Source organism: Ascaphus truei, chromosome 2 (genome assembly GCF_040206685.1).
Source record: "Ascaphus truei isolate aAscTru1 chromosome 2, aAscTru1.hap1, whole genome shotgun sequence".
Taxonomy (NCBI): domain Eukaryota; kingdom Metazoa; phylum Chordata; class Amphibia; order Anura; family Ascaphidae; genus Ascaphus; species Ascaphus truei.
In genome coordinates, this window is record NC_134484.1 from 256,240,393 (window position 1) to 256,254,450 (window position 14,058).

Consider the following 14,058-nt stretch of genomic DNA (forward strand, 5'->3'; position numbering starts at 1 on the left):
TTTCTTTTTCACATGCCTGTATATATATATAAACACACACTGCACACTCTGCAACCCCCCCTCTATATACACAAACACACTCTGCAGCCCCTCTCCTCTACACCCACAAAACATTGCAGCCCTCCTCCACCCTCTACACTCAAAAAACACACACACAATACACACCGCAGCCCCCCCTCTTCACCCACAAACACAGAAACACACACTGTAGCCCCCCTGTAAACCCACAAAATTGCAGACACACCACATACACCAAAACACACTCTGCAGCCCTCCTCCACCCTCTGACACACACACACACTGCAACCCCCTTCTACACCCACAAAACACACTGCAGATACACACACACCAATAAAACAGACTGCTGCCCCCTCTACATTCACAAAATACACACCAGCCGCCCCGTCTACACCCACTGCAGCCCCTGTAAACTGACACACAAAACACTCTGCACCCCTTCTCCACCCACAAAAAACACTGCAGCCCCCCTCTGCACCCACAAAACATACACAAACCAACAAAACAGACTCTGCCACCTCTACATTCACAAAAACACCAGCAGCCCCCTCCCCACACCCACTGCAGCCCCTGTAAACCCACACACTGCAGACACACACACACACACACACACACACACACACACCAACAAAACACTCTGCACCCCTCCTCCACCCACAAAACACAGACTGAAGACACACACACTGCAGTCCCCCCCTCTACACACACAAAACACACACAGCAGACACCAACAAAACAGACTCTGCTGCCCCATCTACACCCATAAAACACACACCAACAGAAGACACAAACACCAATAAAACACTCTGCTGCTTGTGACGATAGCTTATGACAGGTTGTAATTTACACCAAATACTGGGTTTGAACTGAACGAGGCTTAGATATAATAAAGTATATTTATTCCTTTGGATAGGTGAACACACGATATAGTACAGTAACAAGACAAGAAGTACACTTACTTTGGGGATGGGGGATGAGAAGTATGTTGCATAGCAATTCTCTCGCAATCAGGTAACAATTCAGATGATATCAGAAGACAAAGGATAAAGGGTGGACAACAGTTTATAAACCTTTTGTACCCTATCCTTAACATTGAGTACAGGTGATTGGTCTTCAATTACCTCTAGCCACTCTTTAACGTGGGAACACATTTGGATACATGCCCCCCTGCTAGTTGACACATGCGCATTAGAGCTCTGGGTTCTCATTTCTGTAGCCCCTCATCTGCATCAGGAATGCCAGCTAGTCTACCAAACGGAATTCCTGGCAGGATATTCTTTGTTGTGAGGTGTGAAATGGGACACTTAAAGACTGCTCTGGTTTGAGCCGTCTCCGCCCTCAGGTAAACAGTGAGGGTGACAAAATCCTCTGAACAATACTTAAGTCCTAGACATTGGGTCGCCTCTATGGCCATATGCTACCCTGGTATGCAAAGGAGTTTCCTCTGGGTTTTATCCCTGCTTTGGGATACAGTATGAAAGATAAAACACAAACATATTAAAATATCCGGTTCCGTTGGGTCCAGCGGGTCCAAACTTCCCAGTTCTCAATGCCGGAACTGGGACACCCTATGGTCCAATTTGCGACTTGCTACGACCTTCGGAACCAGAGTTACACAAATACACCTTAAACCGTTTCCTATTTTAATACAAAAAACTCCGCTGTAAATTAAATCACGGTTTTTCACTAAATCCCCATTGAAAACAACGGGCTCCGCCACCATAGACTTTCAATGGCAAATCGCCGCCGTTGGCGGCTATGGGAATCCGCCACCATAGACTTTCAACGGGGCGACGCCGCTGTTGAAGTCAATGGGGGTTTTCCGCCATAGCCGGTCAATGGAGATTGGCCGCCATTGGAGTCTATGGGAAAAGTCCCGAACTTTCAAGGGGGTCCATACTCCGTCGGGTTGGTCCAAGAGGGTCAAGGATGGTTCTGCAGCGATGCCGGAGCAGTGACTACAGGTACCCCAAACTCTGATCCTCTGGACCCTCCGGAACCAGAGCTATGGATTCCTAAATTTCAGCTTCTCACACTTAGCCGTAGAACCTATGGCGCGACCCGCTCTTCTCGGTTCGACCCTTATTGGGGGTCCAGGGTTCGGGGACCCGGTGGTGGTCGAGTGGGGGGAGGCCTAGGAACTAGGGGCAAAAAGAATTTTATTTCTAGGTGCTCTAGAAATGTTTATTCCCACGCCACTTGTCGTTGAACTTGACTGCTAAGTGATCAAAGCTCTCTTATTGAAAATGTATCTGCTTTGCGGTTTTTGCGGTTTGGACGGCAGCCAACTCGTTCCTGGAAAAGCTCCTTTCGAGGATTCTCCATTGAAGTCAATGGGCCCATTGACTTACAATGGGAAACCGCCGCTCCTCCTCTCGGACGCCATCTGCTGGTCTTCACAGGAAACAGGACCCAAACAGCAAGATTCGCCATTGAAACACATGGAGCCCCAATGGCGGCCTATGGGACCCTGCAAAATGGTGCCTGAAAAGGCAGGAAAATTACACAAAGGGCTATAATCATTAAAGAACTATTAACCCTTGTACTCCCGGATGGATTCTAGTGTGTGTGTGATGCAGACACTGATTAAACCAGATATTACAATGAAACATGGGAACGGGAATACACATTTTCATGTCATAACAAGGGTTAAATCACATTTCTGGACCTCAGCCCAGTTAACCCCTTGTCTCCCTGGTGAGGTCAGGGGATGGCCAAATGGGGTGCAACCCCTTTAATCCCGGGCCACCCCCTTTCTCCCTCTACACTGCCCCCTTTTAGACCCATAACAGACACACAAACCTTTCCCCTCACTCTCCTGTTCGGAGCTCTCTGTAGGCAGGGTGGGGAGGAGTCAGTGCCTTGCTGCTACCTCCTGTCCAATCACATCCCCTTTCTAAGAGCAAATATCTTTGTGAATGAGAACTGAAAGCTGATTGGCTGAAAAACTTGGCAGGGTGCCAAAAATTCCGGGCCATTACTGATTGGTTAAAATTCCAGGCATTATCCAATCAGAGAGTAGGGATTTCAATAATGCCTGGAATTTACCAGCTTTAGCCTATAATTGCAAATAATTCAAAGATTATTTTTTTACATTATTTAGTGTAAAGTTCTTTTATTCTTTTAATATTTCTGTGTAAATGTTATGTTTAATATGAACATTACAAATTGGTACAATAATTTAAAATATAATCTTTTATTGTTGACATCACATCCTCGAATAATTCTTTATGTAACTGCAAGAACTTGCATTGCAGAATAATGCAAGTAAGAATAATTTCAGCAAACAATAAATTAACTAATGACCATAATTTCAAACCTTACAGAACTAAAACAAATGATATTTGTACCATGTAATAGTCCACACCACTGGTAGTAATATTTGACAACCAAAAAGTACAGTACGTAAGTGCGACACAAGCCAGCTGCTTATCAATTGTGAGCTATAGTATGTACTGACTGTATTGTGCTCCCAAACAGTGTGCCTTGATACATGTTCATATTCTTTTGTTTTCTTTGTATCTATATGAAATGTAACACATTTAGTTAGAATGTTTCTTCCATTTGGGATCAATAGGCAGAGAGGTTTATCCCACCTCAGATGAATTCAATTCCAACTTTCTTAATAGACAATTTGGTTGTAGACTGTACTATAAATATAGTATTTTATGCTTGAATTTTCAATGTAATAAACTCTATATCATTTTTGTTTTTGTTTTGCAGTGTATCATATGCCTGGCAAAAGTATACAGTTTTTTTCCACATTTTCAATAGATGATTGTGAAAACAATTCATTTTCGAAGTTTACAACTGCATTATTGCAAAACATAGAGAATTTGGTTAGCGATCTGCAGTGCCAGATACAGCTGCACAGCACACATTGTCACATAACTACAGAAGAAATCAAAGCAGTAATGCATACCCTAAAACTGCAGGTTGATGGTAAGTAGGAGAGAGAGATTGTTAGTTATTGTGAAAATGCAAACCCATGTTTGTAAACTCGTGGCTTTTAATCATTTGTTCTATCCCCCTATATGAAAGATGTTATCCCATTTAAGACCAAAGACAACTAGAGTCAATTATATATATTTACTAGGTTTTAAACTAGAAAACTTTTTAAATCATTAATGCATGTTTAGCCTGGAAATGTGTGTGTTTTGGAACCTGTAAGGGTTTTCCCTGTTCTGAGGCTGCTATCACTCCTCAGTTGCAACAATGTAACTTCCCCTAGTAGCTTCCCAGCCTGTTGCCTTTGCAACCCCCCTCTGCTCACATTTGAGATGGTTTGCCTAACCTTCCCCTGTTAGTTGGTTCCTGCTTGCACAGGAAAGCATGATTTATTTTCCAACCAGCAGCCATAGTTCTACTCACCATCTTTCACTGTTTCCCCAGAAAAGCATTATTTATTACCTTCTCTCCACAAATGTTGCCTGCAAGTTACATTCTGTATGCCCCTTCCAATAAAGTTGCAGAGAATAGAAGGACTCTGTGCATTTAAAGGAGACAAGTTTAACTACCTGATCCTGCTCATTAGTGACAGTGAGCCTGGGCCAGAATAGTATGTAAACATGGCAACCTTACGTTTAGACTAGATTTTAGTTCTATTTTTAAATTGCCTACTGTGTCTTCAGCCTCTTGTTTTCTAGTGGTTTTCAACTCTTGGCATTTGCTGAACACCTATGCAGCCTTCCTATAATGGAAAAATATGTTGTGTGTGTGTGTGTATATATTGTATATATGTATAATTGTATTTATATAGCATCAACAGTGTTTGCATCACATTACAAAATTACAATACAGGGAATATAAAGTACGTAAAATGGGGATGGGAGCAGCAATTAAATGGCAACATAAAGCAAAGACAGACCCAACAGATAAGTGGTATATCGCATAATAAAAGGGAATTTATTCAAAGTGCAAGGATCTTTTTCGTCTTTCTATTTCTTTTTGATCTTGAACATATGTCTTTATGAAAAGAAGAATTAATTGAACTCCAGCTACTCTGAATATGGATTTATAGGATAAATTAATCAACAGTGTGACCAGGCTACATAATAAAGGTTAAGCCCTCTGGTTACCCCTGAAACTGTGGGGTCCCTGGTAGCTAGATGAGCACCATAAGCCAGGGACGAGGGATAATATATCTTGAAAATAAAGTCACCTCTGCTTTTTTCTGTTTACATGTTCCCTTGGCCCTAGAACTGAGATTTCTTGTGTGTCAGTTTTAGCGAGGATATTTGGTTAGAAATACAATTATTTTGTTTGCAGGAGTTTGGGGGGCGAAGTTACCGGGAGTCATTTAATTCTCCCCAACGAGCAGGTATGATTTTCCGGAACGCGGGGTGAATTACACCGGGGAAACCCAGTGTCCCCCAGACTCCTGGATTTCGAGCCCACATATCCCAAATCCATTTCCCTTATAAGTATAAGGTTCCCCAATACTGTATTAAAGTGTACTTTATAATGTTTTAGACATTTACTATAAGTCTCTATACAGTCAGACAGGGTATAAGCATAGACGCCGGCATGTCTCTATATAGAGTCCGTAGTTCAAAGGGGAGACTATGTCCAGAAGTGAGAAGACCATTTGGAAGGGTGAATTGCTAAGTCTGGAGAACAAAGGGCACCCTGTGGGGACACCTTTTTGTATCTGCCAGACTTGGTAGAGTCTGCCCAGCGGGTGGCAATGAGTTAGCTGGGGGAGATAAAGCTCGTAGGCGCTTATCCCATTGACTAAATCATATTTCCCGCTCACCCGGCTTTTCAAGCCGGCTTGGCACGACTCCTCCTCTGACGTCAGTCCAGCGACGAGCTCCTGTTTCTATTGGCTGGCGGGGAGGAATTCCCATGCTCTGATTGGTCACTCCTCCTTCCTCCATGCTGAACATAGCATAGCATAGCAGAGTCAATGAAACTATGGCGGGCTTTTCAAAGTTGCTCTGTTCCAAATAGCAGAGCAACCGGCTTAGTTTTGAAGCTAGGAAAGTCTGCCCTGCAGAGATTAAGTCAGACACGAGGACAAAGTTCTCGTTTTAGAACGTCGTGGTCAGGATTTCTTGCCGAAAACAGTTCCAGGACTAGGTCCCGGTCAGGATTTTCTGCTGAATCTCGGTCCAGGACACCCGGAACAAGGTCCCGATCAGGGTAAGCCTTTGGAAGTGGGCGCCCTGTACCTAGGAAAGGCTAGATCTCGACCACCGCTCATTTGTAAAATGAATAACGAGGATGGATCTTTATTAATGTAAATAGATAATTATAGAAAATTAGTATTATTTGTATCCATTTAGGATCACACCATTCCTTCTAGTCCCTCCGTGCCGCTACAAGTGAATGGAAATATAGCCTTTTGTGCAGAGCTTGTCTGCGTTGCCAGCTGTTGTGCAGAGCTTCTCTGCTCTGCCACTTTTTAGGCATAGCCTTTGTGTGTTGGTTATGCAGAGCTCTCCTGCTCTGCTCTAAGATCTTTTTCTCTTGTACTTGTGTTTCTTGATTGATGGTCTTTTTTTTTCTCCCACTGTGACGGCTAGACAGAGAACTGCTATGAGGAGGAGAGCAGGGAGCTTTGTAGGGGCTAATAGTCTGATTTGTTGAAAGTTTTCTCCTACTCCTCACTTGGTAAGGAGTAATCTCCATGTATTTGCACTGGCACAGGAGATACCTAGAGAGAAAAAACATACTCATCTGCATGCAACTTAGAAAAGTGTTATTGCATTAAGGCCAACATCTCTGTTTAACTGATACTCAGAAGATTCAACATTGACATAGTCTCATATTTGACAATCTTATTTAAACAATGTGCTACATGTAGCTTAAGATAAATAAACAGTTCTACATTTTAGGCCTCAAGTGGTCTCTAGGGTCACATAACAAAAGGGCCATATTTAATATAATTATTGTAGTGGATATCAGAGGAACTGAGGACCATTCTGTAAATAATATACTTGGACATATGTAGAATGGGGTAGGTGGAAGTAAATGTGTCAGTGTGAGGATCGCTGTGAAGCCCTGCCTCCATCACTCATCCCGCGACGTCACGGGTGACGTGCGTCAGCTGTAACTTGTGCGCATGCGCCGCGCTCTTAGGGCCAGACACTGCAGGGGCCGTCTTCAGGCTTCACCCCCGTGGCGACATTTGCAGCGCACAGCATGCACCCTCTACACGCCGACATCGCGCAGACACCGGCAAACAGGGGGATAACTGCATCCATTATCCCAAAGCTGCTACTGACTCAGCCCCTGCCTATTGGTACACATCATACTTGTGATAGCAGGACCGCCTACAGCTGCGGGGTAATGCAATCAGTTACCTTGCACCTGTGTGGTGCCTCACCATTGGCTAACTGTCCTTTACATGCTCAGCCAGCCCTCCTGCAAACTGGCTGAGCATAATCTCTTGTGACGTGTTTAACTCAATTTTCCTGCTGCCCTGCCTTGTCTTGTTTGATCCTTGTTGTTTGACCTCAGCTTGCACCCGGACTCCTGACTTCTCTGACCACAGCTACAGACTCGACTATTCTACTCTCTATACCCCTGGACCCCGGCACTGCACCAACGACTATCCGATATCTCCACTCCTTGACCACGGCAAGTACCACGACCAACCTGACCTCTCTTAACCGCACCCGGCCACACGACTACCACTCTGCACTCCGGGCGTGGCTGCTCGGTTGTTGGTCGGTGGCTATCAATATCCCCACCTCAGCCTCGCGGTTCCGCCTTGTTTGTGGTGAGCACTCGTTACAGTCAGACATGTAATTTGATGTATTATAGGAAATGTAAGCAGATTATAACATGTTCTATTTCACTCAGTGCTATGGGTTTCATGTACAAAAAGGAAAATAGGTAGTATAACAGCTTTCATTGGACCTAGAAAGGTCTCTAGTATACAAGCTTTCAAGCATTTTTTCATGTTTGCCAATTAAATAAGAGACAAATATGGCTACAATAAAATGTTTCACAATCAGAAACCAACAGTTTAGGGAATTCACAATGATAAAGAACACTCAAGCACATTAACATGTTTCAGACTGATTAACAAACATGCTTTCCCCACTAATCACACTGCGGCCAGGAATTCTGGGTAATGACATTGTGAGGATTCGCCATTCCAGCGGTTCTGTCCCCTTAACCCTCACCTGTCCGTCAGGTTCCAGAGGCACTCAGGGAGGGCATCCCAGCAGCGGTTCGCACGGGCTCCATCGGTCTCCACGTCCAGGATACACTGCCCCCCCAGCGGTGGTGACGCGCGACGCATGCGTGGTACGCACTCTCTCCAGCGTCCCGTGGTCTCCGCCCCCGCTCTGACGACGGAGGTAAGCGGCACAGCAGTCGCACACGTTCCTCCCCCCTCGTCTTGTGTCCTGCCTCTGGTCTCAGCCCCCGCACTGACGCAGGTGCCGTGATGCGCACGAGTGGCGCGCGACCGGGTTGCCAGCGGGTTCCGCGCGGGGCGCACGCTAGAGGTTCCACCCCCACTCCTAATCGGCTGCATAATAGGACGCACCTGCATGATCCAGCAGCCTATCAGTGAGGGTTCCTACACTTCCTGTTTGACTCCCATTGGAGGGAGGTTCCTTATATAACCCGTCAGTACTCTCCTGCTTTGCCGAGCATAACTTCTGTTTGTGACGCTGAACCTCGCTGCATCCTGCCTTGCCTGATTCCTACCCTGCTGCCTTACCCTGCCTTGGACCTTGGACATTCTGATACTCTCCTGCACCGACCCTGGCTTTGGAATATGACGATCCTGCTCTCTCCTGCACTGACCCTGGCTTTGGCTTTACGACGACTCTGCTTTCTCCAATCCTGACTCCGGCTACATACCCCAACGATCCGCTACACTCCACTCCTAGACCCAGCAAGTACTACGTTTACGCTGTCCTGTCCTCTATAACTCTGTGTGACGAGTATGGAGGTGATCAGGCCTAAATAAAGGTGTTATACCTGGCTGGTCATCCCCCCCTCGCATTGGGAATGAAGGGGTTAAACTTGTATCCATGCATTGCTGTGTTTGCCCCGTCCCAGACTTGTTAAACATACAATTACGTATGATCCCATTTTCACTCCAATTTGAAATACAAATGTGCGAGGATGCGCGCGCAACTCACCCCTGGATGCGCGCACAACTCAATTGTGGTAGCAATCAGAGAAACTGTTGGAACAAAATTAATTAAAGAAGAAAAGCGGTTGGCCAGCCACAGTATATAACAAACTAGTGTCTGGCCCATCCCTATCTAAAGAGCCTTAGGAAGCCCAGCAAAGGGCGAAACGCGTTGCTCATAATTCTGGACATTTGCAGCCACCATAGAGGAGCCGGAAGTGATGTAGCCCTGAATCCGGACGCGGAGACAGCGACCACCTACCACTTACCACCGAGCGACTCCCTATGTTTTTGGTGTCATTCCTTTGAGTGCTTTATTGTTCAGCACTATTTTGTTTTATTTATTTTTTATCTTTTAATAAAGTCTTCATCTGCCCTGACTACAGTCTCAAACGCTGCAGTTTTTAATTCATTTCTGCATGGAGGAATAACGCCTACCCTGAACTTAAAGAAGACACGAGTACATCGCAACTCAAAGAAGTTAAAAATACCTCTACCAGTGTGTACTCACACCGGTCCGTGTGAGTAGTTGAATTTATATTTTTTCCTTCATCCCCCCGTCCCTTCCTCCCTCCCTCACCTTACATAAGGTGGTTACACATGCTTTAATGAATTTTATTTGTTTGTCTATTTGAGGCAATTGCAAAGCATCATTAGACTCCATCTTTGGAGTTTCCTGGTGATTCATCACCAGAGACTTGGAAGAGGTGATATCAAGATATCTTAACGGGAGAACACTCACATTAGCCCGTGTGAGTGATGGATATTAACCTATAATTCTCCCATTACCTCCCCGTACCTCAGCCTTTGTTTGCACATTATTTGCATTGATTTAACTGCTTTCTTTCTGTGAGAGGGAGACTTCTAGGAGGAAGAAGTCAAGTTTGCAGTGAGAAGTATAGAACCATCCCCGAACCAGTGCGAGACGACGACAATAAAGAAGGAAATCACACCATAAGGAAGAGCTGGAAGTAAAAGATACCTTGATGTAATAGAACTTACTCAAGGCCGTGTAAGTGATATATACATTTCTATACATAAATGTATTTTCCCGCTCACTGAGTCCATCTCCCAGCTGATGAATCAACTGGGGTGATTCCACCCCGCTGGTCACCAGTTAAGAAGATTTGCCTTCCTTAAACACACTTTCCCTCATACTGTGCTCCCCCATTTGTCTGTGTTCCACTCTCCTGCACCAACCCTGGCTTTGGAATATGACGATCCTGCTCTCTCCTGCACTGACCCTGGCTTTGGCTTTATGACGACTCTGCTTTCTCCAATCCTGACTCCGGCTACGTACCCCAATGATCCGCTACTCTCCACTCCTAGACTTGGCAAGTACTACGTTTACGCTGTCCTGTCCTCTATAACCCTGTGTGACGAGTATGGAGGTGATCAGGCCTAAATAAAGGTGTTATACCTGGCTGGTCATCCCCCCCTCGTATTGGGAATGAAGGGGTTAAACTTATTTGCCATGTATTGCTGTGTTTGCCCCATCCCAGACTTTTTACCCCCCCTTTGCAGGCCATTCCCTGCCTGCTGTATTAACAGAAAATATATTGCCTGCTGTATTCTGTGGATACACAAGATGGGAGTAGTGAGCACCACAGTAAGCACTGATTGAAGAAGCGTGGCTGTAATTAAGCAGTCTGTGTAAAGCAGGGCTGCGGGATACACTTATGGTTTACCCCCGCTGCAGCTTATGTGTAAAGTTTGGGAAATGGTGCTACAAGGGGCATATAACTTAGTACATGGTAGACAGACAGAACCCCTATAGAAAGCACTCTGATCCAGTGTGAAGTGGTGAAATTCTTAAAATGACTTTATTAAATGACACTATCGTTAAAATATTGGGGTTTAAAACAATGATTAAATAGTACCAAGTGATTCTTATTCTATGGATATGTATATCCAGATGAGTGTACAGTGGTATATTAATGTCCAGTGTTAGGATAATTCACCGGCCCTAGTAGTCCTCTATGGAGTGGGTCTGCTAGGGTTGTGATATGGAGGTAACGGCAATTTTAGCCACAAATGTAGTGCCCCTGTAATTTAGTACTAATAGGTGCACTAAAAAATAGGACCTGTACTATGCTGTTATTGTACTACAGCTATTAGTACATTATAGATACGATGTAACAGATCTAGGTCTAGGTGCACCTAATGTTGTGTTCCTAGCACTAGCTCCTGTGATGGAGTTTATGAATATAGTAACGTAGTGCTTTACACATATAAATTCCAAGTATAATAGGATGATACTCGAAAGAACATTAGTACTGTGAAATATATTGCAGGTGAATATGGTGGCACTGCTGTAACTACTGTATAAGCTTATACTGAGTTATCAGCTGAGTACTGATCCTTGTAGGGTACATATACCGGTCAACTTGAAAGACCTTCCCCTAATTGGATCAGTGCTCCTCACATGTGGTGGTAGTCTGGCACTCCAGGGGTTAATTCCTGGTTTGGTTGCCGTTTTGCTTAGTATATTTCCCCCTTAAGCTAAATGCTGTGGTAGGGGATTAGCATTCAGGCTTCCTATGTTAGTGTAATAATATACTGCCAGAATTGCTGTGTGCCGTTACTATTGGGTGACTTTTAAGATCATTGGATCTTATGACAGTCCATTACTGTGCACGGGCTGGGACACGCTGACTCTCTGAATCTCTCTGAGTCAGTGTACATGAACTCCGGTGCCGCGCGTGCACGTGGTCACGTGTTTGCCGACGCGCGCGTTTCGCGAGTGCTTTGTCAAGGCTTGGGTAATCAGAAGGTTTCCTATGTCTTAGCAAGGTATTTATAGCGCTTGGATTAACCTGTAGTGACCCCATTAGTTCTTTGCGCATGTGCACTGTGAGGCTGGTAGCTGATAGGAATTTAAACCAGCGATCTGTATCTTTAATGCCTGTGACTCTTTAAAACTGTGACATGCTGCTGTGATGTTATATATGGCAATTTGCTGAAGCTTGTATTAACTGTATGCCATTTAAAGTTGCCTGCTATTTGACTGTCACAATTATGACACCAATTGTTTGAATAATAAATAATTTGTAATTAGATATACTTGTGTTTGTCTGTTTCATACCTTATGTGATTGATGATTCCTTGTATGTTGTGTGTGTGTGTAGACTGGCAAAATATGAGACGTATAGTACTGTGTCCACATATGTATTACAGAGGAATGAAATATTATATTCTGTGGATGGTTGAGTTTTGCATTCCTTACAGTCTCTAGTGTTCAGATGTTCTTGAGGGCTTAGATAAAGGGACTATAGACAAATCCTTCATTGAGGCCTCTTGGTGTAAGAGCTTTAAGGTTATAGATCCATCGTGCTTCCTTCTGTAGGAGCACAGTGTCTATGTCACCTTTCCTCTGACCCAAGGAGAATTGGTCTATTCCTATAAAAAGTATAGATTTGATGTTTCCTTCTTGACAAGAGTTAACATGCCTCGCGAGTGGGGTATCAACATTGTTACTGCACCGACACACTTTATTCGAGTAAATACCCGGTATGTACCTGGCAGATACCTGGAATGCGCCACTCCTAACCTCTGACAAGCCCCGTTGCATTTGCCTTCCCAGCCTGGGTTCATGCCTGGCTGATGGGCGGCTGATCTGTTAAATGATAATGATTAGGATTTAATAGGCTGCAATGCTTCGCGTGTCTACCAGATGGCATAAATTCATGAATTGTAATGCAGTTTATATATATATACTGTGCAGTATTGCAGCCAGCGGGAATAAAATGCTTCAATCCCTGCTTGGAAAATAACTCAATGTACTCGGGCAGAAAACAGTCACAAACCTCAATACACCCGGGTATACCCGAATTCGTGGGACTAGCCAAGCTCGAATAAAGTGTGTCGCCAGTGTACGTATCGTACCAATGTGTTCTAGAACTCGTTGTTTAAATTGGCGTTTTGTTTTGCCTATATAGATCTTCCCACACTTGCAGAGGCCTTGATAGATGACGCCAAAACTTTGGCAGGTGATGAATTTCCTTATCTGATAAGTTTGAGAATTATTCCAATTTTGGAATGTTTTGCTGGTTATGATATTTTGGCATGCTTTGCAGTGATGGCATGGGTAGCTACCAGACGGTTTAGGTGGTAGCCATGATTTAGTGGGAGTTTCCGTATAGTGGCTATGGACCAGGATGTCTTTGAGATTTTTTGCTCTCCTGCTCACCATTGATGGATGGGCGGGAATGACTTCCTTAATGTCCTCGTCTGCCTCCAGAATATGCCAATGTTTGCGAAAGACTTCCCTTGCTAGATTCCACTGTTTATTATAAGTGCCAATAAAGCGTATCACTTTTGTCTCATTAGTTGATATTTTATCAGTAAGTAAGTTGGAACGTGGAGAGTATTTGGCTCTTTTGTATGCTGTTTTTATATTTTTATTACTGTATACTCTTGTTTTGAAGCGTTGGGCCATTGTTTTGGCCTGTGTTTCAAATTCTGCAGTTGTGCTGCAGTTTCTCCTGAGTCGTAGGAACTGGCCTACTGGTATCCCCCTGATTAGGGTATTAGGGTGGTGACTGGTGGCCTCTAGAAGGTTGTTAGTGGCTGTTGGTTTACGATGGACAGTTGTTTCTACCAAATTGTCTTGCCCTCTTGTTAGTCGTAGATCCAGAAAGCAGATAGATTTGTAAACACGTGACCACGTGCACGCGCGGCACCGGAGTTCATGTACACTGACTCAGAGAGATTCAGAGAGTCAGCGTGTCCCAGCCCGTGCACAGTAATGGACTGTCATAAGATCCAATGATCTTAAAAGTCACCCAATAGTAACGGCACACAGCAATTCTGGCAGTATATTATTACACTAACATAGGAAGCCTGAATGCTAATCCCCTACCACAGCATTTAGCTTAAGGGGGAAATATACTAAGCAAAACGGCAACCAAACCAGGAATTAACCCCTGGAGTGCCAGACT

At 44.4% G+C, this 14,058-nt stretch overlaps 1 protein-coding gene across 8 annotated transcripts in view; it reads left to right on the forward strand.

The window, feature by feature from the left end:
• LOC142487239 (zona pellucida-binding protein 2-like) overlaps positions 1-14,058 on the forward strand; it is a 222,357-nt gene that overhangs the window by 95,041 nt on the left and 113,258 nt on the right. For all 8 annotated transcript variants that reach the window (XR_012799172.1, XR_012799173.1, XM_075586153.1 and 5 more), the window contains one exon: positions 3,742-3,960. Coding sequence is in view for 6 of the 8 variants with exons in the window: in XM_075586153.1 (XP_075442268.1) it covers positions 3,742-3,960 (219 nt within the window). In the remaining 2 variants the exon portion in view is untranslated. The remainder of the gene's footprint in view (positions 1-3,741; positions 3,961-14,058) is intronic.